The sequence below is a fragment of the Bubalus kerabau genome, chromosome 8 (genome assembly GCF_029407905.1).
Source record: "Bubalus kerabau isolate K-KA32 ecotype Philippines breed swamp buffalo chromosome 8, PCC_UOA_SB_1v2, whole genome shotgun sequence".
NCBI classification, from domain to species: Eukaryota; Metazoa; Chordata; class Mammalia; order Artiodactyla; family Bovidae; genus Bubalus; species Bubalus kerabau.
In genome coordinates this window covers 72,881,201-72,906,929 of record NC_073631.1, presented here as the reverse complement: position 1 = coordinate 72,906,929, position 25,729 = coordinate 72,881,201, and the positions used below count along the sequence as shown (strand labels likewise).

Here is a 25,729-nt window from a genome sequence, read left to right as displayed (position 1 = left end):
GAATGGGTTGCCATTTCTTTCCTGACCCAGGGATTGAACCCCTTTCTCCTGCATTGCAGGTGGGTTCTTTACCACTGGGCCACCAGGGAAGCCTGGTTTGACTATTAGGGAGGGGTTATTTTTCTGGATGCATTGCGCATGCCAGTCTCCCTCAACTCCATCTCCCATCTCCTGTCCACCCTTCTCCCTACCATGATAGATGTCACTCACTGATTGAATGATTGATTGATTGATCCTGCCCTTTCACCGTAGAGCCAGGGGCCCCCGGCGCTGCAGAATTAGAGCCAGTACAACTGTGGGCTTAGTAAAACCTCCAAGGGCCGCAGTTGAGAAGGAGTACAGGGAATGCAGAGATGAATGATACCCAGTTCTGTGGAGTTCTTGGGTTTCTAAAATGATAGAAGAAAGTTAAGGCCTAGCACAGGATCGCCAACATTTTGCTTTTTACATAAAGGGCACAAAAACCTCCTCAAAACATATAAGATACAGTTACTGTTTTCTTACAAAAGAGAGGCTTATTTTCTTACCCCCAAAGTAGAAAAGACATAATCTAAAAATAAAGCAGAGTACTTTACATAGAAAGATTTTAGCTTTCTAGAAATTCAATGCATTGTTTTCTTTTTCCCATTTTACTGTGGATCATTAACAACTTGGTCATGGACCTAAATGCCATTTAGAGACCCCTGTTATTTATTTCAGACTGCTAGAGATTTTCTTTTTTTATATTTTGGTGGAAAGTACTACAAAGCAAAAATTTAATTCCTTTAATCCAGGTAATATTGTATATTTGTGTTGATGTGTTCTTGGATGAACATTTTATTTCATTAATTTCATTATTTCTGCATTATAGTACTGGTTGATCATTTTGCAGAATAACACAAAGGGGTTAATCAGTTCAGTTCAGTTGCTCAGTCGTGTCCGACTCTTTGCAACCCCATGAATCGCAGCACTCCAGGCCTCTCTGTCCATCACCAACTCCCAGAGTTCACTCAAACTCATGTCCATCAAGTCGGTGATGCCATCCAGCCATCTCATCCTCTGTCGTCCCCTTGTCCTCCTGCCCCCAATCCCTCCCAGTATTAGGGTCTTTTCCAATGAGTGAACTCTTCGCATGAGGTGGCCAAAGTATTGGAGTCTCAGCCTCAGCATCAGTCCTTCCAATGAACACCCAGCACTGGTCTCCTTCAGAATGGACTGGTTGGATCTCCTTGCAGTCCAAGGGACTCTCAAGAGTCTTCTCCAGCACCACAGTTCAAAAGCATCAATTCTTCGGCGCTCAGCTTTCTTTACAGTCCAACGCTCACATCCATACATGACCACTGGAAAAACCATAGCCTTGAGTAGATGGACCTTTGTTGCCAAAGTAATGTCTTTGCTTTTGAATATGCTATCTAGGTTGGTCATAACTCCTTCCAAGGAATAAGCGTCTTTTAATTTCATGGCTGCAATCACCATCTGCAGTGATTTTGGAGCCCAAAAAATAAAGTCTGACACTGTTTCCACTGTTTCCCCATCTATTTGCCATGAAGTGACGGGACCAGATGCCATGATCTTCGTTTTCTGAATGTTGAGCTTTAAGCCAACTTTTTCACTCTCCTCTTTCACTTTCATCAAGAGGCTCTTTAGCTCTTCTTCACTTTCTGCCATAAGGGTGGTGTCATCTGCATATCTGAGGTTATTGATATTTCTCCCGGCAATCTTGATTCCAGCTTGTGCTTCCTCCAGCCCAGCATTTCTCATGATGTACTCTGCATATAAGTTAAATAAGCAGGGTGACAATATACAGCCTTGACATACTCCTTTTCCTATTTGGAACCAGTCTGTTGTTCCATGTCCAGTTCTAACTGTTGCTTCCTGACCTACATATAGGTTTCTCAAGAGGCCAGTCAGGTGGTCTGGTATTCCTGTCTCTTTCAGAATTTTAGTACTTTGCAAATTAAATAGGTACCTGTTCTCATGGTGACTCTCTGTCTACTGTCATTCATTCTTTCTAGTTATATTCTATCCATCTGCTATTATGGGCTGGCTCTGGGGTGTAGCAGTGAACTAGCCAGAGTCTCTGCCCTCTTGGAGCCCACATCACAGGGACAGATACACCTATAAACAAATAACATAGATTCAGGTTGTGTTGAGTGCCGTAAGGAAAATACAGTAGTGTAAAGAAAGTAGTGTAGAGTAGTGTACAAAAATAGTGTAAAGTAGTGTAAAGAAAATAAAGTCATGGAAAGAGAATGACTTTGGGAGGAAACTTTTAGTTAAGGTGTTGCAGCAAAGATGACTCTGGTGACAACTGAGCTGAGGACACAATCAGAAAAGATCTAGAGAAAAATGTTCTAGAAAGAGCGACTAGTAGGTATAGAAGCCCTGGGATGGAATGAAGTTGGTACATATAAGAGATGGAGAGAAGGGCAGAGAGTAAAGGAGAGAGTAGTAGCAGGTAAAGTAGGAATGTAGGCTGGGATCAGACCACGGTGTCTGTAAGTCAGTGGGGGTGGGGCTTGTAAGTCATGGTCAGAGATTTGGAGTTTATTCTCACTGCAGTGGCCAGTGTGGGTGGACTTGAGGCAGAAGAGGCATTTGATCTAAATTTTGTATTGAGAGGTTCGTTCTGCATGTGTGGAGCATGGGTTGTATGGGCACAAATGGAAAAGTCACACAGCCATGCTGGAATTGAATCTGGCAGCCCTTAATCAGGGAAGAATGAAGAAATTGCTTGGTCTAGAGGGAAACAGGGGACTCCACTGGTCATAAAAATGGAGTTAGTGAAATTCCTCCTAATTACTATTTTTTTTGACTCTTCCTCACTTAGGCTGAAATTTCTCTTGAGATTTATACATTGGTCCTCTAAGTACCCCACAAATTCATTTCCTTTAAAGCTATCTTGCAGCCACCTAAATGTTCAACAGTAGAAGAAAGGTAACATTTACTCAGTGGAATGCTGTGACTTACTATCTAGGAACATGCTGCTGCTCCTGCTAAGTTGCTTCAGTCGTGTCCAACTCTGTGTGACCCCATAGACGGCAGCCCACCAGGCTCCCCCATCCCTGGGATTCTCCAGGCAAGAACACTGGAGTGGGTTGCCATTTCCTTCTCCAGTGCATGAAAGTGAAAAGTGAAAGTGAAGTTGCTCAGTCGTGTCTGACCCTCAGCAACCCCATGGACTGCAGCCTACAAGGCTCCTCCGTCCATGGGATTTTCCAGGCAAGAGTACTGGAGTGGGGTGCCATTGCCTTCTCCGATCTAGGAACATAGAATGCTATTTTTGTTGTAATGAAAATTGAAGAAAAGATGTAGGTTTGTGAAAACGCTTGATTTTGATGATAAAAAAAAATGCATGTAAGAAAAAGTCAGCAAAGAAATATACCAAAACTGTGATGATTCTTTTGAACAGTGGATTATGCTAGGGTGACCAGAAATAACTTACCATTTAAACCACAATGCTTTTGAGCACTCTTAAAATGTGTGTGTATGTGTGTGCGTGCTATTAATAATTAGAGTGACCCATATAAGCCAGTACTGATTTGACTAACCCAGGCCATATGGTCATCCTAAGTATGGATGGTAATTTTACTTCTCTGTTTTTCAAACTTCCTGAATTATACCACTTTAAATTTAATTTGAACTAAAAAATGCAAAATAGTTCTTTTGCTTTAGAATATTTACTTTCAGAGGTCAGAGAGCATTTCTTTGGTCTCTCTTACTTAGTCTGTCCTCCTGACCATGGGGAAGGACCATCTTGGTCTCTTTCAAGCTGGGAGGCTTTGATGCTGTGATCATTTTTCCCCCTGAGATTTTCAGAAAAGAAGGAACTATAATAGCACTTGCAGATTCCAAGATGACCTTTTCCTGTGATTGATGGATTATGACCCCAGTAGGCTCAAAAATGACCCAAGAACTTGTTTGGATTATTTGGCAGACCTGGTCTTCTTCTTTTTTTTTTTAAATTTCGCAAAACAGTTTTCAAATTAAAAGTTAGTTTGGGGGATCTGCCTTTTAGTTTTTTCTACTAAAGTGTTCCTAATAGAAATTTGTATTTGACCGATTTGTGTATAACCTGATAGTAGTGAAGTGTAAGGGCTTCCCTGGTAGCTCAGCTGGTAAAGAATGCGTCTGCAATGCAGGAGACCCCGGTTCGATTCCTGGGTCAAGAAGATCCCCTGGAGGAGGTTATGGCAACTCACTCCGGTATTCTTGCCTGGAGAATCCCATGGACAGAGGAGCCTGGTGGGCTACAGTCCACGGGGTCACAAATAATTGGACACAACTGAGTGACTAAGCACAGCACAGCACAATGTGGTATAAAGATGACAATGTATTGGACACTTATAGTACCAGGAAAAAAAATCAGAGAGGGATTTTTAAAAATAGGGTAATCTTTTCAAACTAAATATGTATTAGAATCAGTGCCACAGCTTCCCTGGTGGCTCAGTAGTAAAGAATCTGCCTGCTAATGTAGGAAACATGGGTGTGATTCCTGATCCAGGAAGATTCCACATGCCATGGAACAGCTAAGCCTGTGCGCCACAGCTATTGAGACTGTGCTCTAGAGCCTGGGAACTGCAGCTACTGAAGCCTGAGTGCCCTGGAGCCCGTGCTCCACAACAAGAAAAGCCACCACAGTGAAAAGCCCACACAGTTCAACTACAGAGTAGCCCCTACTCTCTGCAACTAGAGAAAAGCCCACGCAGCATTGAAGACCCAGCACAGCCAGAAATAAATAAATAAAATTATTTTAAATAATTAAAAAAAATCAATGCCAAGGGATCATGGCACTGATATTTATCTCCATGGAATATGGGGGAGGTTGTACTGTCTAGTTAATGGTAAAACCTTGAATGAATCAGTTATTCCTTTGCCTTTTCCACGTTCAGATGCAAGAAAACAAAATACCTTGGTTAAGAAAACGGTGAATGTGCTCCTCCAACTGTTCACTATCTTGTGGAGGAGGGAAGAACTTGATTAGACGAGACAGGCCAACGCCCTGGACCAGGTGATAGGAAGCTGCCTGTCTGGTCCCACCTTTCCCTGGAGTCCCACTTTCCACCACCTCTTGATCCCAGCCACAGTGAGCCACTTCCTGTTCCCCAAAGTGATTTGTAACTTCTTGCTTCCCTGGGTAATCAGACCATTCCTCTCACCAGGAACCCCCCTCTGGCATCTCACCTCTATCATTAGGGCAACATGGACATGGCAGCAAGACCACCTGCTCTCAAATCTCAATTCTAGTGCTTAGTAGCTGTATGACCTTTGACAAATTACTTGTTACCTTCTTGGTACTTATGTTTTCTTAAGTCTAAAATGGCACTAATATTCACATCTACCTCATAGAATTTTTTATGAGGATACATGTAAAGTGCTTAGCACAGTGACTGTTGGCAGAAGGACTCTCTGGGTGTTGATTATTATCATTATCTTTTGAAGTCTGGCCCTTCCTTTAAGCCTGTGCCCATTAACCAATATGGGATTTAGGGACTGCGGACCTAGGTTTGAGTCTGAGCCCTGCCCCTGTGTGTTGGATGGCCTTGGGTGGTTATCTTTCAGTAACTTCTTTGAATGTCGATTTCCCCATCTGGAGCACAGTATGTCACATGGTTTCTGGGTGAGTCATGTGTGAAGCATGTACGAAGTGCCCGGTTTCATCCTTGACACCTGGGAGACAATCTCTGTATTTTCCATCCCTCCCCCACTATAGCACTATGTCACCTGATACCTTGTACCTGCTTGGTTGCATTTCTTCCACTAGATTTTATCTTTTTAAGTTTTGTTTGTTTCTACACAGCATTAATTGATTCTTTTATTTGATTTCCTCACTCATCTGTTCACTCAGTCATTTTCTTTATTTATGCATTCTCTTTCATTTGTTCAAAAATCATTTATAAGCACTTGCTAAGGGTCACCGGCCCGGGAATCTACCATTGTTCCAGCTCGAGTCCAGGAGAGAAGTGTCGAGAGCCTGAATCAGGCTGGAGACATTGGAGGCTGCGAGCAGGGAATGGACTTAGGTGGCATTTAGAGAGAGAGGATGGTCAGGGCTTGTTGACCAGCTGGATTTATAAAGTAAGGGAAAGGAAGCAATCAAAGATGGTCTCTGGGATTCTTGCTTGAGTCAGTGTGTGGATACTGACACCATTAACTAAGCTGGATGGCATAGGAGGAGGGAGAACCGGCTGTGTTCTGGGGGCAGGCAGGAAGAGGTGACATGCGACAGCCAGCCTGGATGGGACGCGGTCAGTTTGAGGTGCCTGAAGGATGTCTGGATGGGGATGTGTACAAGGAGGCTCTGACTGTGGCCTCCTTTGGGTGTGAGATGGGGGTGGTGGCTGAGACAGAGAACGAGTGTGGAGCAGCAGAGATGAGGCTGTGGTGACCCTTGGGGAATTGTGCTGATTAAAGCGGAAGATGAGTGTGAGTCTGTGGCTTCTGCTGGGAGGCCATGCGTAGTGCCTCACCACGAAAACTGCTCAGGTGCCCCACCAAGCACAGGCCACTCACCGTCTGCAAGTTAAGACCAGCCTCTGGTGTCAGTGTGGAGGTGGGGAGAAGAACACCCTCTTCCCCACCAGGACCTCACTCATCACCTGCAGGGGCTGAGCTACCATGAGTTTCTATCTTCTTCTCCTGCAGCATGTCTCACAGAACCCTTCTCTTTAAAAAAAAACAAAAAAACAAAAAAAAACCTTTATTTATTTAAAAAATGCATTTATTGAGGTTTAAAAATAAAATTAAAAAAATAAATAAATTTAAAAAATTAAAAAAAAATGCATTTATTTATTTTGGCTGTACTCTGCAGCATGTAGGATCTTAGTTCCTTGATTAGGGATTGAATACGTGCACCCTGCATTGGGAGCGCAGACCACCAAGAAGTCTTGAACCTTTCTTGAATAGACAGATGCCGTGGTCCTTTTCTCCTAGCAGCCATGGGTCAATGCTTGCTCTCTTGTCCAGTTGGATACGCACAAAGGAGGAAGCACACCAACAACCACTTCTTCTCATACCCACTTCTGCTGCTGCTCTGTGCCTGGGCCACCTCCACCTGTGGGCTGTACCACGTCAGTAGCCTCCCAACAGACTTCCCTGCTTCTGCTCTGGCCCCTGATAGTCTGTAAGTCAGATTATGTCTCTCACCTGCTGGAAATGCCCGCAGGGTGTCCAGATTCTTCACTAAGGTCCACAGGGCACCTGCCTTCCTTTCTGAGCCCCTCTCTGTCTTCCACCAACTCCATCCCCATGGCTTCCTTGGCTCCAGGTAAGCCAGGCTTGTTCTGCCTTGGGACTTCGGCACAAGACGATTGCTCCTCCTGGAGTGTTTAAAAATTGAAGTACAGTTGATGTACAATATTATATGTTACAAGTATACAATGTAGATTCACAATTTTTAAAAGTTATGCTCCATTTATAGTTATTATAAAACATTGATTATATTGCCTATGTTGTACAATATGTCCTTGTGGCTTATTTATTTTGTACCTAATAGTTTGTACGTCTGGATCCTCTACTCCTGTCCTGACCTTCTCCCTTTCCTCTCTCTAGTGGTAATCATTAATTTGTTCTCTATATCTGTGATTCTGTTTCTTTTTTGTTATTTTCACCATGCTGCGCTAAGTCACTTCAGTTGACTCTGACTCTGTGACTCTGTGGACCGTAGCCCGCCAGGCTCCTCTGTCCGTGGGATTCACTAGGCAAGAATACTGGAGTGAGTTGCCATTTCCTTCTCCAGGGGATCTTCCTGACCCACGGGTTGAACCCATGTCTTATGTCTCCTGCATTGGCAGGCGGGTTCTTTGCCGCTAATGCCACCTGGGAAGTCTGTTATATTCACTGGTTTTGTATTTTTTAGATTCTGTGTATAAATGATATCATACAGTATTTGTCTTTCTCTGTCTGGCTTATTTCACTAGCATAATATCCTCTGAATCCATCCATGTTTTGCAAATGGCAAACTTTTATTCTTTTTTTATGGATGAGCTGTCCATTTATTGGATAACTCTCCTTCTTCTCCCACTCGGATGTAAGTGAACCCAGGACGTGGTCATTGCCCCATCTCTGATGACTACCGCAGTACCGGGTCTTTCCTAGATTGATGGACTAGCCAGGCCTTCCCCTCTACACTGGGGTGAGAGGAACCTGAGCTTGCTTATTGGGGAAGGAGAAGGGACTAGTGAAAAGAAAGAAGCTGGAGTTATTAAGGACGTGGGATAATTGAGGGACTGACGTATTGAAGAAGGTAGGGAAGATAAGATCATGAAGACAGGGAAGAGTTTTATGGGTTTTTTTTTGAGACTAAGGGAAGTGGGTGAATGTATGGGTAGATTTCAAGGTAGTGGAGGACCAAGATGAAGAGTATAAACCTGATGGTCTTACTGTTTGATGAAGTGGGAGGTACAGTTATCAGATGACAGAGAAGTAGACCAGGAGGAGGAGGAGGCTGCTGGATGAGATATAATGGTCTGAAGCTGCTGGATGAGTGGAGGGACTCCTGAACCCTGGAGGATCCCACCTAGGCTGGAACTCAGAACCTGGAGATGAAGCCTGTCACAGAAATGACTGGATTTTTCTTCTATAGTGAACAGGTCAAGAGAGAGGTGGAGGAGACAGAGGCTATGCTGATCCATGTTTGGGGGACTGGCAGATAAAAGGGGCTGTGTATCAATGGAACAGGAAAATAAGGATGCTGGAGGGGAGAAAACTTGAATGGTAAGAAAGTGAAGTCCAGAGCAGGAATAAGAGGGTAGGATCAAAACTTCTGGTGGCTTTCCATTCAAGTGGAAGAGCAAACTGTATGACAATGAGAAAGTGAGAAAAGGAAGGGTTGGCTGTGGTGATCAGAGAGACTTTTGGTGTTCTATTTCAAAGAACAGTTCCTGGTTGGGATGTGGCCACATGATTGACAAATTATTGATAAACAAAGGATTAGGTTACAGGAATGAAGAGGAACAGGATAATAAGGTGAGACCAGGGCCCGTTAGGTCATACTGTGAGTGAAGTCCTCCTTGGAGGCATCAGGAAAAACTGGCAGGGAACACACAGAGGAGGCCTCTAAAAATGTAGAGATGAGGAGCAGGAGTCTAGGGAGAAGGAAATGATGCTGGGAGGTGAGGAGAAGGGAGTTGGATCCCATGCCTAGGTTCTGGGTGCTTCTTGGCAGTTATTGTCTGGAGATGACAATGACCAGGGAAGTTTCGTTTCTCCTCATCTTGAGAAATGGGAGTGCTGAGGAAATGAGCAGCCTTAACCTGGGAGGGTTACAGGGAAGAAGAGAGTGGAGAATCCAGGACTAAGCTAAGCTAAAGCTGCTGAGATAATGCAAGTGTGAGACATTTGCTGGCTTGAGACTGAGGGTTCCTGGGGCATGGTGGAAGATAGGGTTAGAGGAAGAGATGGCAAAGGTGGGAGGGGGTCAGCACCAGGTAGGGATGAGGAAACCACAAGGGCTGGGAGAGATGATGCCTGGAGGGTCTTTCTCTTGGCAGATGTGGTTCGCAGGATGATTGACACTAGGGGTATGAATGAAGGGTTTTAGATAGTACTCTACTTTTTTTTAATGGCTTTACTGTGATATCTGCATACTGCACAAGTTCCCAATTAAAATATACAATTCAGTGGCTTTAGTATCTTCATAGAGAGGTGCAGCCATCACCACAGTCAATTTTAGAATATTTTCATTACCTCATTTCTTTGTCCTTTAGCTATCACCCTCTGTAACTCCAGTCTCCCTTCTTTCACCCACTGTCCCCCACCCCAAGCCTTAAGCAACCTCAAATCTCTTTTCTGTCTTTATAAAGTTCTCTATTCTGGATTTTCATGTGAACGGAAGTTGCATAATATGTGGACTTTTGTGCCTGGCTTCTTTTCACTTACCATGATGTTTTCAAGGTTTATCTCTGTTGTAGCTTGTGTCAGTATTTCATTCTTTTTTATTGTCAGATAATATTCCATTGTATAGATATACCACACTTTGTTTACCCATTTGCCCATTACTGGACATTTGGGTTGTTTACACTTCTTCACTATTATGAATAATGCTGATATTTATATACCAGTTTCTCTGTGGACATTTGCGTCATTTTCTTAAGTATATACCTAAAATGCAATTGCTGGGTCAAATGGTAACTCTTTTTAATTGTTTGAGAAAGTACGCGTGTTTTCCTAAGGGGCTGTACCATTTTATATTTCCACCAGCAATATATGACAGTTCCAATTTCTCCACATTCTTGCCAACATTTGTTATTATCTGACGTTTTTATTCTAGCCAGCCTAATGGAAATGAAGTGGTATCTCACTGTGGTTTTGATTTGCTTTCCCCAGTGATTAATGACATTTAGCATCTTTTCATGTATTTGTTGTCCATTTGTATCTCTTCCTTGGAGGAATGTCTATTCAGGATCCTTTGCCCATTTTTGAAGTAAGTCTTTTTTTTTTTTTTTTTTACAGTTGTATTGAGGTTGACACATTTTTAAAATGTACAATACGGTGGTATATGTATACATTGTGAAAGGACTTCCCCATTGAGTTAATTAACACACCCATCATCTCACTTATTTACCTTTTATTTTTTGGTGAGAACATATAAATTCTATTCTCTTAGAAAATTTCATTTATACAATGCCTGTTTTACTTTAGATCCTTAAGTCTTTTTATTACTGAGTTGTAAGAGTTCTTTATATATTCTGAATACAAGTTCCTTATCAGATAAATGATGTGCAGATATTTTTTCATTCTGTGCTTTGACTTTCACTTTCTTGATGGTATCCTTTGAAGCACAAAACTTTAATTTTCATGAAGTCTGTTTTTTTCTTTTGTTGCTCATACTTTTGGTATTATATCTAAGAATCCTTTGCTAAATCTGAGGCCATGAATATTTACCTGTTTTCATCCAAGAGTTCATAGTTTTTGCTCTTAACATTTAGGTCTCTGGTCCATTTTGAGTTAGCTTTTATATATAGTATAATGTAGGGGTCCAACTCGGAGAAGGCAATGGCACCCCACTCCAGTACTCTTGCCTGGAAAATCTCATTGATGGAGGACCCTGGTGGGCTGCAGTCCATGGGGTCCACTAAGAGTCAGACAGGACTGAGCAACTTCACTTTCACTTTTCACTTTCATGCATTGGAGAAGGAAATGGCAACCCACTCCAGTGTTCTTGCCTGGAGAATCCCAGGGACAGGGGAACCTGGTGGGCTGCCGTCTATGGGGTCGCACAGAGTCGGACACGACTGAAGTGACTTAACAGCAGCAGCAGGGGTCCAACTTAATTCTTGGCTGGCCTCTTGTTTCAGGAGTATTTATGAAAAAGGCTGTGTTTTCCCCATTGAATGGTTTTGGCATCCTTGATGTAATCAGTTGATCATAGAGGTATGGGTTTATTTCTGGACTCTCAGCTCTATTCCGTGGATCTATTTGTTTATCCTTGTGCCAGTCCCACACTGTCTTGAGTACTATTACTTTGTAACAAGTTTTGAAATCAGGAAATAAGAGTCCTCCTACTTTTTTCTTCTTTTTCAGGGTTGTTTTGGCTGTTCTGGGTTCCTTGCACCTAGATAGGAATTTCAGAATTGCTGTGTCAGTTTTTACCAAGAATTCATCTGGGATTCTGATACATATTGTACTGAATTTGTCAAATAGTTTGGAGGAGAATTGACATATTAACAATACAAAGTTTTCCAATCCATGAGCATGGGATGTTTTTCCATTTATTTAGATCTTTAATTTCTTTGAATAGTGTGTTGAGTTTTCAGACAATGTTTTGCACTTTTGATACATTTAATCCTAGGCATTTTATTCTTTTTTTAAAAAATGTATTTATTTATTTATTTGCCTGTGCTAGGTCTTAGTTGCAGCACAAAGGATCCCAGGTCCTCTGCGTTGGGGAGTGCAGTCTTAGCCACTGGACTACCAGATATTTTTTCTTTTGATGCTCCCCATCAGGTAGTATTTTGATAGGAAGTCCTCATATCAAGTGAAGGGGTAGAGTGAGTGGAGAGTTGAAAAAATGCCTCTCCAATTGTTGACAGGAGAAAAGAGCAGGGCATTTTCTGTGGTTCTTCAGGAGGCTGTATGCTTAGGTCTTTCGTTGTCTTGTGGCAGGGCGCTGAGGGATACATCAGCCTGGAAAGAACTCCATATAACCAAGAGCACATGGTTTTGTGCTGTGGGGGATGGGAGTGAGTAGGTGAAGATTGATCGCTCTTAGTTACTAGAAATGCAATCCAATTGGACTAACTCACATTAAATATTTAAATTACTAATACCCCTCCCCCAACTTCTGAGATTTATCAGCTTTTTCTACAAGGGGAAAATGAATAGCCCAGATGAATCACTAATTAGGAGAAACTTAGTAGCATTAAAGAGGAAGGAGACTGTTCGGGAAGTGTGAAAAATATTTTCAGATTTGATCTCGAAAGTTAGGGTTGTTTTGAGGAGAGAGGATGTCACAGCACAAGTTAAGAAGTCCAGTCTTACTTACTTGTCTGCTCTAGTGGTCACTTCCTCTCTCCTTCATCTGCTTTTTATGACTTTCCCCCTTGAACTCTGTTTATCCTGATTGTATTTTGCTACCCCCCAGTGACTCTCCTTAGCATGTGTATGAAGGGAAGGAGAGGTCATGCACATGCTTGTGTTTGGAGCATCCATAAGTCGAAGGTAGCACTTACCCTAAAGGCCTGCAAAATAGTTGTGAGGCTAAAATGTTTTATGTATATATATTTTTTCTTGTTTCTGGATTTCAGACCATAAATTTGGCCTAGTGTCATACTTATGACCATAAATGGAACCCACTGTAGAGATTATGTCTTGGAGATTAGCAATTTAGTATTTCATTATTTTGTGTATTATGAACCAGTAATTTTTTTTAGACTGCTCATTCTCTTTAGACTCATTAGAAAAGACTCTGATGCTGGGAAAGATTGAGGGCAGAAGGAGAAGGGGGTGACAGAGGATGAGATGGTTGGATGGCATCACCAATTCAATGGGCATGAATTTGAGTAAGCTCTGGGAGATGGTGAAGGACAGGGAAGCCTAGCGTGGTGCAGTCCATGGGGTCACAAAGAGTCGGACACGACTTAGCGACTGAACGACAGCAACGCTCTTTAATATATTTGTGAGTATTTGCGTGATAAATGCTGGGAAAATTTAATGGTAATTTTGTCTTTCCAGACCAAAAAAATGATAATTTTTGTCTTTAACTGAATTTCATATTTCATCTTATTTTTCCATTTGAGTTTTGCCTTTATAAAGCTCTAAGATCAGACTGAGGAAGAGCAACGTGCGTCTGGTTTACGGATGGTTCTGCACACCTTGCCGGCCCTCCTCAAAAGTGCATGGACGCCCCACTTCTGTCCATTCTCATATTTTGGTGCAGCTCTTTTTTCTTTTTTGTTGAGCTCTTTTGGTTGCATGAATTGGTATCTCCCTCAAGCTCGAGCAAGAGGTTGTTTATAGTAAGGATGCTGTGCGTGGGAACCGGAGACCCTGGGCACTTAAGCCCCTGGGGAAGTAAGACCTCTGAGTTATGGTGCCGGCGCAGGCAGCTGTGTGCACATCAGCAGCTGAAGTTGGCTTCTGTAACCCAGCTTTTCTGGTGGCCAGTTTCTTTAAGATCTCAAGAGATCTTTTATCTACATCATGACTTCTGTTTAAGTATAAGCTCTGGTCTGCAGAACTCCAGTTAAAGCACTGTTATCTCTCCATTTTCTCACCATCATTTCCTAGCTTCAGGACCCAGAGAGCTGCCAAGTCTTGGTGTTTCCTACTCCAGATGCTGAGAGGAAGCCGGTGCCAGCCCTCCCTGCTTTCCGCTCCAGGCCACGCCTCTGGCACCTGGCTAACCTAGGGATGGGCTTCTCCGGAGTCCGATGCCCATCCCTGATGCTGTTTTCTGTGTCTGAGGAGGGCTCCCCAGGTGATAGAAAACAGGATACCTGTAGAGCCACCCCCTACAGCAAGATCTTGGCCAAGAACTTCCCCCAGAGGAAGGGAGGACTGTACCCTCCACCCTGCAGTCCCCACCACAGACCTGCAAAGGACATAGGTGTCAATGAGAGTTGCTCTGGGAAAAACTGGCACTAAATTAAACCTTGAATTTTAAATAACCCTACTGATGGTATATCCTTAAATAGATGAAAATAAGAAGTCAGTGATTTTTTTTTAAAAATTTGAATAGAAAGCTTGTTGAACATTGTAGGAGGAAATGAAACAAACACAGAAAGTGAAATTAACTGAGCTGCCCCCCCCCCCACCACCGGAGAAGGCAATGGCACCCCACTCCAGTACTCTTGCCTGGAAAACCCCATGGATGAGGAGCCTGGTAGGCTGCAGTCCATGGGGTCGCTGAGGGTCAGACCTTACTGAGCAACTTCACTTTCACTTTTCCCTTTCATGCATTGGAGAAGGAAATGGCAACCCACTCCAGTGTTCTTGCCTGGAGAATCCTAGGGACGGGGGAGCCTGGTGGGCTGCCGTCTATGGGGTCGCACAGAGTCGGACACGACTGAAGTGACTTAGCAGCAGCCTCAGCCGCCCCCCGCCCCCCGACAAAGGGGGAATAATAAAAGTCACTGAATACATTGTTTTATTTTCTTTTTAAAAGTATATAATGTCCTTTTTTCCCCCCACTTTATTGATGTGTAATGTGTTATGAAGGTAGCATCTCTTCCTACATTTGAATCTGCTATTTATTTAACATGAAGTAAAAACTTCTATAGTTTGTGTTTGAGTCATCATTTCTTCTGTAGAATAACAAAAATGCAACCAAGTATTGATAGATTTTACAGATCTAATTTGCATGTTGAACAATTCATGAATCTGTCAGCATTCCATCTAGTAAGCAGAGAGGAGCTCCCGAGGCTTGCAGAGAAGGAGAGGTTTTCAAAGCAAGACAAAGAAGCCATAAACAAACAAAAGGATTATTTCTGGTTTAGGTAACCTCCCTGGGGGGACAGAAGGGGATTACCTCATCTTCCTTTGGGGGATCGAAAGAGTGACCTCATTGGGCTGACTAGAAAATTCCACACTTCGGGAAAGGTTGTAATGGCAGTGAGTGCTGAGTCTCTTCAGTCGTGTCAGACTCTTTTCAACGCCATGGACTGTACCCTTCCAGGCTCCTTTGTCCATGGGATTCTCCAGGCAAGAATACTGGAGTGAGTTGCCATTTACTTCTTCAGGGAATCTTCCCGACCCAGGGATCAAACCCGAGTCTTCTGTGTCTCCTGCATTGGCAGGCGGGTTTTTTACCACTAGCACCAACTGGGCAGCCTTGTAATGGCAGACTGGTTAGGAATTAAGTCTTGGTTTGAGTACAAGTAACTCCATGTTGGGCCTGTCATCTCTTTTTTTTTTTAACACTTCTGATAGAATTATGGAATTTTTAAATGTTTGCATTAGTTACAAATTTAGAATCATTCTACAACTGCTCAGCAAGTTAGTTTTTAGAAATTTAAATCAAAATTCTGTGAGTAAAATAGCAATTAAAGATGTACTCTTGTACAAGAAAATAACAAAAGATGTTAACCTAAAACCAGAAATTAATCTTTTGATTTAGTATTACAAGTTTAATTCATACAAAGGATTTATCTAGGATTCTTTCAAATAAAAATACATACATAAAAGAATTATGGTGTTTATTTTTAAATGACTATTACTTCATAAAGTGTGAAATTATGGAAAAATTCAAACAATATGGAAGTGTATCAGTGGAAAATAAAGCTCTTTGCCCCCTAACCCCACCCCTATCCCACTATCCAGGTTTAAAATATTAAAGCTTGACCATGTGTTCTCTGTGATGTTTTGGAACAGGTTTAAACTTCTTAGTACTACTACTACTACAAAGTCGCTTCAGTCGTGTCCAACTCTGTGCGACCCCATAGACGGCAGCCCACCAGGCTCCCCGTCCCTGGGATTCTCCAGGCAAGAACACTGGAGTGGGTTGCCACTTCCTTCTCCAATGCATGAAAGTGAAAAGTGAAAGTGAAGTTGCTCAGTCGTGTCCGACTCTTAGTGACCCCATGGACTGCAGCCTACCAGGCTCCTCTGTCCATGGGATTTTCCAGGCAAGAGTACTGGAGTGGGGTGCCATTGCCTTCCTATTTTTACAGTTTGACTTGGTCTTTAGCATCTCAGGGTAGCCAATGCACCATGGGAATTGCAGAGTCCCTCTGCCTTGGCTGGGAGAGGTTGGAAAACTCAAGCCCTTTGGAGAGAATTAAATTAAGACCCAAACCATTTGTCTACATCATACAGTTATGAAGGCAGTCTTGGGCAATGAGAAGACAAGGGTTGGGAAGTGGACTTGCCATTTTTCCCTTCCTTTGTGACCTGGGGCAACTTAATCCCTCCTTCTGTTTTCTTAACCTGTGAAGTGTGTGCTTAGTCACTCATCCATGTGCAACCCTATGTGACCCCATGGACTGTAGCCCACCAGACTCCTCTGTCCATGGAATTCTCCAGGCAAGAATTTTGAAGTGGATTGCAATTTCCTTCTCCAGGGGAATCTTCCCAAACCAGGTCTCCTTCATTGCAGGCAGATTCTTTACTGTCTGAGCCACCAGGGAAGCCCTGTAAAGTAAGGACATTTAAATCTCTTTCACAGGATGGTTGTGAAGTTTACACAAGGAAACACAGAATGCTTTGTTGGAGAAATTCAGCCAGTTGGGGATACAGAGGATATTCAAAGGTTGTGATGAAAGTGAGGTTAATGCCAGCAGGGAATCGCATAACTCACTGAGTAATGGGGGCCAAGAGCTGGGGCAAGAGCTGGTAGGTGATTTCTGGGCAGCATCGTGGAAGAGGAGTGGGACTTGGCAGGAGGATCTGGAAGGGGTCAAGAACCCGCGCAATCATTGTTTCAGCCAAATCCCCAGATGGATGCAACCCATGGCCTACTTCTCCAGTGATGCAGAGATTCCTTCAATAACCAGGACTCTTTGAGCTGCTCCTCCTTCCACCCTCTGCCCCTTTGCTCATCCCAGTCCCTCTGCCTAAAATGCCTTTTTCCTGTTGCCTTCTGGGCTAAATCATGCCACTGTTTAGGCCTCAGCTTAAGTACTTTCTCAGTAACACTTTCCCAGGTGACATTGCCACACCTCCCTATTTAGGTTTGCTCACCTCCTGCAGGAGCTCTTTCCTCTGCCTGCTCTGGGTTCTTTCCTCCCCAACACTACGTGGGACTGGAGGCCAGAGCTGGTGTTCTTGCTTCCTCGTATTCCCTAGGGTTCCAGGGACGTTTTTAGAGATTCAGAAAACACTTGTGGATGATAATCATCTGGAAAAATGAGGTCAGACATACTTTGTCCAAATAAAGGCAGATTCTGACCTTGCAGTCATAGCCACCTTTCCATTGTCAGGTGCATGTCTGTAGTCAGGGGATTTAATTTTTTTGGGGGGTGCGGGAAGGGGCAGGGAGTAGGTGTTAACTCCAATGAGCTGTTGTAATAAATGAGGGTTTGAGAAACAATAGACATGCAGGGTCTGGAATCAGCTGATGGGCTGCCTGCATCGACTGTGAGTCAGAGTCAAGGTTCCAACCTTTGTCCTTCTTGAGGCCACACCATCTCTTATCTGAACTCTGGAGTAGTTTAGATGTCAAAGGAATGGGCTGGTGATAGTGATACTGGGTTGATAGTGAAACCATCAGGGCCGCTCTCAGTGGTGGATCTCTGGGTATCTTTTCATCCTCTCCATCTCAGTGCTAACCAGCATGCCCTGCTGTGCCTCATGGCCCCTCTGCTCCCTGATATCTCCAGCCCCTTCTGATTTTCCCAAGATTTCGACTGGCCTGACTCTGCCTGATCTTCAGTTCGAAGGCTTGTCATCATCCAGCTGCCTTGGTCTTGCCATGTCCCAAACGCCCAATCGTTTGGGTGGACCGAATGAAGGTGGACCGATCTTCATTCTGGTGTAGTCTGCAGGGGCTGGGGTCTGGGAGGAGCACAGGTATACTTTTCAGAGACCCAGAGGGCAGGTTCTCGGTGAGAGTTTGGGCGGGAGGCCCTGAGGGGCCTATCTACTCCTGTATGGAGGTTCCAAATCACCAAGTGTTGTATCTTATTTTTCAGATTGATCGTGTTCTGTGTTGAAGATGTTTCCAGAACAGCAGAAAGAGGTATGTCTTAAGAAATCAGAAAATAAAGACTTCATGTGCTTTGACTCACTGCAGGTTGGATCTTCGTTCTCTAACCATAAATCTGTAGAGGAAAGTCAAGATACCATAGAGCATCATAGAAGGGGGCTAATGAAAGAACAAAGCATTTGTCTTCCTGCACCCACACCCCCTCTCCCCAGCACTGCTGCAGCCATCTTGGCCCTTATTCTTTGGTTCCAGTGGCTGCACTTTCTCTCTGCTCACTCCCATCCACTGCTTCTGAAAGTATCGTCCATGACTCAGAATTCTCCCAGGCTCTGCTCCCCGCTTTGCTCTGAACAGTCTCCCTTTGGCCTGCTGTCTCGGGTTTTCTGCTCTGTTACTTAATTCTGAATTCCCCCACCTTTGGTAACCACCCGGGGTGACTGTCTGCCATAGTTTCAGTTTTGTCCTGCTTGTTGCCTATTAGATCTCTGGGATTGGTTTCACGTAATCTGGGGAAGGCTGTCTCTTCCCCATCCCAGCCTGGCCTCCCAGGCTTCCGACCCCAGCTTCCTGAGTTGCTGTCTGGCTGAGAGATGGGTAGGATGACCAGCACACCAGCCGTGGGTTGAGCAGTCTCCTTCGGAAGAACCTGTTTGTCTGCCCTGCTGATTGTAGTACACATGTCATTACTAGGTGAGCTGAATGAAACTCAGTAGTTTCATTGGCCCTTTCCAGGTTCAATCACATGTGTACACACAACAGTTCTGTGTATACACACATAGTCGCAGACACAGTCAAACACGGCTGCATGGTCCTTATAGTTTGCTTTGCCCAAATGTAAAACCCTAAACAATCCATTTCAGAGAGTCCTTCCAGAAAACTTCTTTGCTAGATCTCTCCTTCTTTCTTTCAGCCCCGTGTTTGAGTTTAGGGTCTCTTCAGTAGTCCAGCCCACTTCCACACTTGTAGTCCAGGCTGCCCCCCACCCCATTTCCAAAGGCAGCGTTTTTGTTTTTTAGCTTTTAAAAATTGGTATAACGCATGTAATTGCAGTAAATGCATAAAATGCCCTTATCTTATGTATGCAGCTCAGTAGATTTTCACTTACGTGTATAACTGTGTAACCACCACTCAGCTCAAGGTATGGATGCTTCCAAAATCCCAGAAGGTACCTTATATCCCTTTCCAGTCAGTCTCCCTAACATCCTCACAGAGTGAGCTCCACACAATACCATGACCAGGGATGCTTTTTCCTTGTCCTTGTATTAAACAGTACTGGGACCAAGCTGCTTGCCTCAGGAAACACCTTCTCTGTGAAGCTGGCCAAACTGCAAGTCCTCACACTGCCATCACTTCCAGTAGTGATTTCAAGTTCAGGGGTTCCCCAGACCAGCTTCAGTTTTGATTATTCCACAAGAAAGACTCAACGGAACTCACTGAGAGCAGTTAAATTTGCGGTTATAGTTTATTACAGAGCAAGGATGCCAGTTAGGATCAGCTGAAGGGAGAGGTGCAGAGGGTCAACCTGGGGAAGGGTCCAAATGCAGAGCTACTGGGTGTGATAGTAGCTCTCCTCTGCATGGTAATGCCTAAGAGAAGCTCCCCGGAGCCTTTGGTGTCCAGAGATTTAGAGATTTCTCTGAGGCTCATCCTGCCTGCTGGAGAAGACTCTCGAGAGTCCCTTTGACTGCAAGGAGATCAAACCAGGATATTCAGATACTGATCTCAATCCTAAAGGAGATCAACCCTGAATATTCCTTGGAAGGACTGATGGTGAAGCTCCAATACTTTGGCCACCTGATTTGAAGAGCCAACTCATTGGAAAAGACCCTGATGCTGGGAAAGATTGAAGGCAGGAGAAGAAGAGGGTGGCAGAGGATGAGATGGTTAGATAGTATCACTGACTTAATGGACATGAACTTGCACAAACTCTGGGAGATAGTGGAGGACAGGAAGGCCTGGCGTGCTACAGTCCATGGGGTCCCAGAGTCAGACACGACTTAGCGACTGAACAGCAACACATCCTGCCTGCATGGCCAGTCTTTAGTGTCCACTCCTCCTGGGATCAGGCCTTTAGTCTCTAGTTCCTCCAGAGGTCATAGCTCATACAGTGTGACCTTAAGCCTTCAACATATTCACATTGTTAGACTGTCCTGTGGTCAAAGCCCAGGCAAACAAAGATACTCTTGTCACTCAGGACATTCTGGGGGCCTAGAGATCACCTCCCAGTAGTCAGAGGCAGAGGCCAGACCTCCCTTCAGGTAAGCTGAATACTTCACTACACACCTGTATTGGCCTGAGCCCTGGGCAGGCTATGCCAAGGGAGCAGGGCTGTGCTGACAGCCAGCATTATTCCAAAGGCACATTTTAAAAATTGTTCTCTTGGGGGGAAAAGCTACCCATGAAAGCAAGAGAGACTTTTTTTCCAGTTAGAAGCGTTTCTTTTTCCTTTTGACTTGGCTGGTTTAATCGCTTGATGTTAATTTTTAGTTCATTTCAGTTCATAAAAACTAGACACAAATTTTAACCGACTACATTTTATTGACCTTGCGAAAGTCTTTTATTATAAATAATTATGAAATATTATGACATTAAGGTTATATAACATTATAACCTTAATGTTATTATAACATTAATGTTTCTCTGGTGGCTCAGTCAGTAAAGAGACCACTTGTAATGCAGGAGACCTGGGTTCAATCCCTGGGTCAGGAAGATTCCCTGGAGAAGGAAATGCAACATACTTCAGTATTCTTGCCTGGAGAATCCCATGGACGGAGAAGCCTGGTGAGCTACAGTCCATGGGGTTACAAAGGGTTGGACATGACTGAGCACATGGCACACACAGAGTGTTAATGCAGCTGCATAACGTTAAAGAATTTTAAACTGGAAAGTCCTTCAACTGAAAAGGAAAATACCCATAAGGAGAAAGAGGTATAATGCCTAGAAATTTACTTTGGCCTCTGTTAGCAAGAAACCAGCACAGCAAAGCGAGATTCTCAATGTGCCATAGCACATTCATGTTCAACACATATCAGTTCATTTTCTGCATGTGGTCAGAGTGACTTCCTGGCTTCTAACACGTTGCTCTTAGAACAAAGTGCAAATTCCTCAATGTGGTTTCTAAGGCCCCAGATGATCTTACCCTGGTTCTTTCCCCAGGCTCGCCTCCCACGCTTCCTCCACCCAGCGACCATCTCACTCCTTATTTCAGGGACTTTGCTCTTGCCTGGAGAATCCCAGGGACAGCGGAGCCTGGTGGGCTGCCGTCTATGGGGTCACACAGAGTTGGACACGACTGAAGCGACTTAGCAGCAGCAGCAGCCCTGGGCTCCTATGCTTTCACAGATGTTTTTCCCACTGCTTTCACACCACTTTGGCTGGCTGACTCCTCCTTATTTTTCAGGCCTCAGCTTATAAGTCAAGAAGAGGCTTTCCTCAAGCCTCAGTTATCAAGGTATTTTTATCTCAGCACCTACCCAGCAGCACCCTGGAGTCAGTGCCAGTTAGCAGTGGAGGAGGTTTTGGTGGAGACTTTAAATATTCTAGTGGCTGGTGGCTGTTTAGTGGAAAAGAATTCAATTCCCCCACAACTGGGTGTGTAAGGGCTGAATGCAGTATCCCTAATTATTCTAGAATCTGGACCCAGGGGGCAGTGTGTGTATAAGCACTTGGCACTCAGTGCCCACAGGAGACATTACTAATTAATCATGAGGTTGGCACATGAATTGAGACCTAGTTACCATTCTTGTTCAAGATGCACACCGGGGAACTCCCTGGCAGTCCAGTGGTTTGAATTCCATGCTTTCACTGCTAGGGCCTGGGTTTGATCCCTGGTTGGGGAACTAAGATCCCACAAGCCAAGCAGTGTGGCAAAAAAAAAAAAGAAAGTTTAAGATGCATGTGGCCCCAGACTGACATCTTGGTTCCACCTAACTGGTAGTGCCAGCCTAGAAGTTTGGTAAATTTTTCTTTTAAAGATGGGGAGGCGGGGTAGTGGGGAGTCAATTGCACTCTCTCGTTAAAATAGCTTTATTACTGCAATAAATCTAGAGAGAGGAGAGCAGGGAGGGAGAGGCTCCCTTGTTAGTTAAACATGTTCCATTTGCACATTGGTTTGAATTCCCACGAGAGCAGTATCCGTGCTGATGGATCTTCCCCATAAAAAGGCCTTGGCACTGGGCCATTGTAAAATTAAAATGAATTCAGATTCATTCATGCATGCAGCTTTAATTTACAATTAAAATATTATGGTTACATATTTTAATAAGAATAATTAGATGGACCCAACTGAATCAACTCTTCTGTTTAATGAGACAGAACCCAGAACCCTTATGAAAAGGCAGGTGGCTGTGACAGGAAACACGTTTCAGACAGTGTCTTTTGTGGAGTCAGGCATTTTTGTTCTCTGTATATCTGAATGTCCAGAATGAACAGTTTGAGTTTTCTACATTACTAAGGCCCTTTGGCTCCAGCTACATGGAGCTCATTTTATGTGATATGTAAATAAGCAGTTTACAGTCTTTCATGGAGTCTGACATTCTAGACCCTCCAATAAACTGGGTTTGTTCCTCTGCCCAGGGCTTTCTTGGTTTAAGTGAGACAGTCTTGTGTGTGTGATGTGACAGGAAGGGTGTGCTGAGACCTGTTTTGTGTGTGTGTGTGTGTGTGTGTGTGTGTCTCCCCAGCTCTCCTGAATCATGATCGCTGAGTTAAACTTCTAGAGATTCATGCCTTTTGGATAAGAGTTTTTATTCCTTCAAAATGTACATACTTTATTGGATATAATGTCAGTTACCATTTATTCGGGCTTCACTGGTGGCTCAGATGGTAAAGAATCTGCCTGCAGTGCAGGTTCGTTCCCTAGTTGAGAAGATCCCCTGGAGAAGGGAATGGCTACCACTCCAATATTCTTGCCTGGAGAAGTCCATGGACAGAGGAGCCTGGGGCTACGTGCGTGCCATCACAAAGAGTCAGACACAGCTGAGCGACTAACACTTTCCACTTCACCATTCATTGACACTTGAGTGACAATAAATCCATTAGCTCTGTGGCAGGAGGTATGCTGAGCAGAGTAGAACCAAAGTGGGTCTGGGAAAGTTCCAGGCCCCATGAGGACCCAGCCACTCAGGCCCCTACAGGGAGAGTTAGGAGGGAGGTGCTGCTATTTTGGATGCGTTGGCTCTGAGCTTGACACTTAGATGTCCAAGATACACTTAGGCTGATTGATGGTAACATTTTGGGCTTGCTCTAGGAAAGCATTTTTTAATGTTGATTCCTGATTGGAAACTGACTAAGCTGGAACCCACGAATAATATTAAAGAATATCCATAAGCAAGGCCTCTACCTGGTGTCCTGTGATGCTGGGGACTTTTGAAGGGAAGCGACAAGACAAGACATGACCCTTTCCCAATCGCCAGAAATCAATTTGTTTTTCCTTCCTCCTTTCCTCCCTACATATGTGATATGGTATAATAATCGGGGAAACTGGGTATATAGTTTCCACATATCCCATATAGGATATATGGGAATTCTCTGTTATTTTTGAACAGTTTTCCTGTATGTTTAAAACTGTACTAGAGTAAACAATTTGTTTTAAAACAAATAACATTGAATTGTATGTGCTCACACATGAAGATTTCTAAAAGATTGTACAATGAATAAACCAAGGTATGAAGCAGTATTTACAGTGTGCTCCCATTTGCATTAAAATTTATATATTCATGTATATATATATCCAGGTGGCTTCCCAGGTGGCTCTGGTAGTAAAAAACCTGCCTGCCAGTGCAGGAGATGTAAGAGACTCAGGTTCAATTCTGGGTTGGGAAGATCCCTTGGAGAAGGAAATGGCAACCCACTCCAGTATTCTTGCCTGGAAAATTCTATAGACACAGCAGCCTGGAGCTCTACAGTCCATGGGGTTGCAAAGAGTTGGACACAAGTGAGCACATCCATATACAGACACATATATATGCTATTTATGTATATAATATTATATATATGTGCACATATATATATGCTATATCCATATATATGCCAGATATATATATATATTATATATATATAAAATATTAAAAATAGATAAAAGTCCTAGATAGGTAGACAAGAAACTAGGAGTACAATTGGAGGGGGACTTCATTTTCATGGTGTTATCTGAATTTGCGATTGTATCTTCTCTCTCTAGTTACATAATATTTTATTTTTATAATAATGAAAAAAACTTATTTTCCAAAGGTAGATAAGTATTAGGATGTCATTGTGTTAGTGGTGTTAGTACTGGCTGAACTCATGGTTAGCTCTTTTAGCTCCACATTTCTGACTTACTTTCACTTTCGGGCGCCATATGTCTCTTCGTAGAGCACTCCTCTTGAGATGAGTTCCATCCCTTTTTCTCTTCCTCTCTTGCTTCTCTTCTTTTACTGGTTTTAACTTTTCATTATAAAATTTAAACATATACAAAGTAGAAAAATATAATGAACCCTTATATGCTTAAGGGTTCAACAATTAACACATTATTAATTCATGACCAAACCCCACCCCCACCCATTTCCTTCTGCTACCACCCGGTGAATGATCTGAAATAAATTTTAGGCATAGTGTAATTTCATCTGTAAATATTTCAGTATGCATTTCTAACAAATGACCCTTCTTAGAAACACACCACATTATCACACCTTAAATAACTAACATTAACTCCTTTATACCATCAAATATTCAGTGTTCAAGTCTCCCTGATGATGTTGAAAAAAATTTTGTATATTTGGTTATCCTAATTCTGATGCAAATAAGGAATACACATGGCATTTGGTTAATGTATTGCTTAAAACCTCTTATTCTGCCCTTTTTCCCCCTTGTGCAATTTATTTGTTGAAGAAACTGCATCTTTTGACCTGTAGACATTTTCATATTCTGGATTTTGCTGATCTTTCATGTTCTTGTGCTGTAGTTTAACACAGGTTGGCAATTATTTCTTGTTGTAAAAGGTGAGTCTTTTTCCACTCACTTTTCCTAATGTATTATGAGATGCAGAAAGGTAACTGTACTTAATTCTGGACGCTGCTCATGTAGAGAAGCTTGTAACATCACAAATTATTATAATTCATGTAAAAGGCAAAGCTCACCCACAGTTATTTATTCTGAAGTAATAAAAGCTTTCTTAAAAGTCATCATTCAAAACTGCCAGAGCTTGGCATTTAAACCTACTTCAAGCTATAAAGTGACAAGTAACATCCCTTGTAGTATGTCTTTTAGGTTATTTATTATAATTGTTATCAGGAAATAAAGGAAGGTTACTTGGTACATTTCTTCTGCCTTTCAAGCATGTTATTTGTAAAATAATGTAGTTTGTGTGAAACGGGCTAAATTTTAGTTTTGAGATTGTTATGTGGGAGTCTTGGCTAGAACCCTGGTGAATAAGGTGTTGGGTTAAATTCTGTTCTCTGCTGGCACTGAGCCGGGGCTCAACAGATTTTAACTTAATGAATGAGTCTTCCAGTTCAAATACATGAACATATAAAACAGTATATACTTTGGAATAGGAAAAAAATGTTCTGAGAAAGGGAGTACAAAATGAAACAAGTTTTCATTTTTGTGATAGAAAATTCTCATCAAGGCTATAAAAAACTGAAACTCACTAGCACCTAACACCTTCTGCTTTGGGTCTTAGCTTTTGTC

General features: G+C 43.1%; 1 protein-coding gene across 5 annotated transcripts in view; it reads left to right on the top strand.

Moving 5' to 3' along the window:
• SNX10 (sorting nexin 10) overlaps window positions 1–25,729 on the top strand; it is a 67,154-nt gene that overhangs the window by 19,391 nt on the left and 22,034 nt on the right. For 4 of the 5 annotated variants that reach the window (XM_055590547.1, XM_055590544.1, XM_055590545.1 and 1 more), the window contains one exon: window positions 18,048–18,094. In XM_055590547.1, coding sequence (XP_055446522.1) covers window positions 18,071–18,094 — 24 coding nt within the window. In that variant the 5' untranslated portion in view covers window positions 18,048–18,070. Of the gene's footprint in view, window positions 1–4,871; window positions 4,991–18,047; window positions 18,095–25,729 lie in introns of all 5 variants that reach the window. The other variant, XM_055590548.1, reaches the window with a different exon arrangement.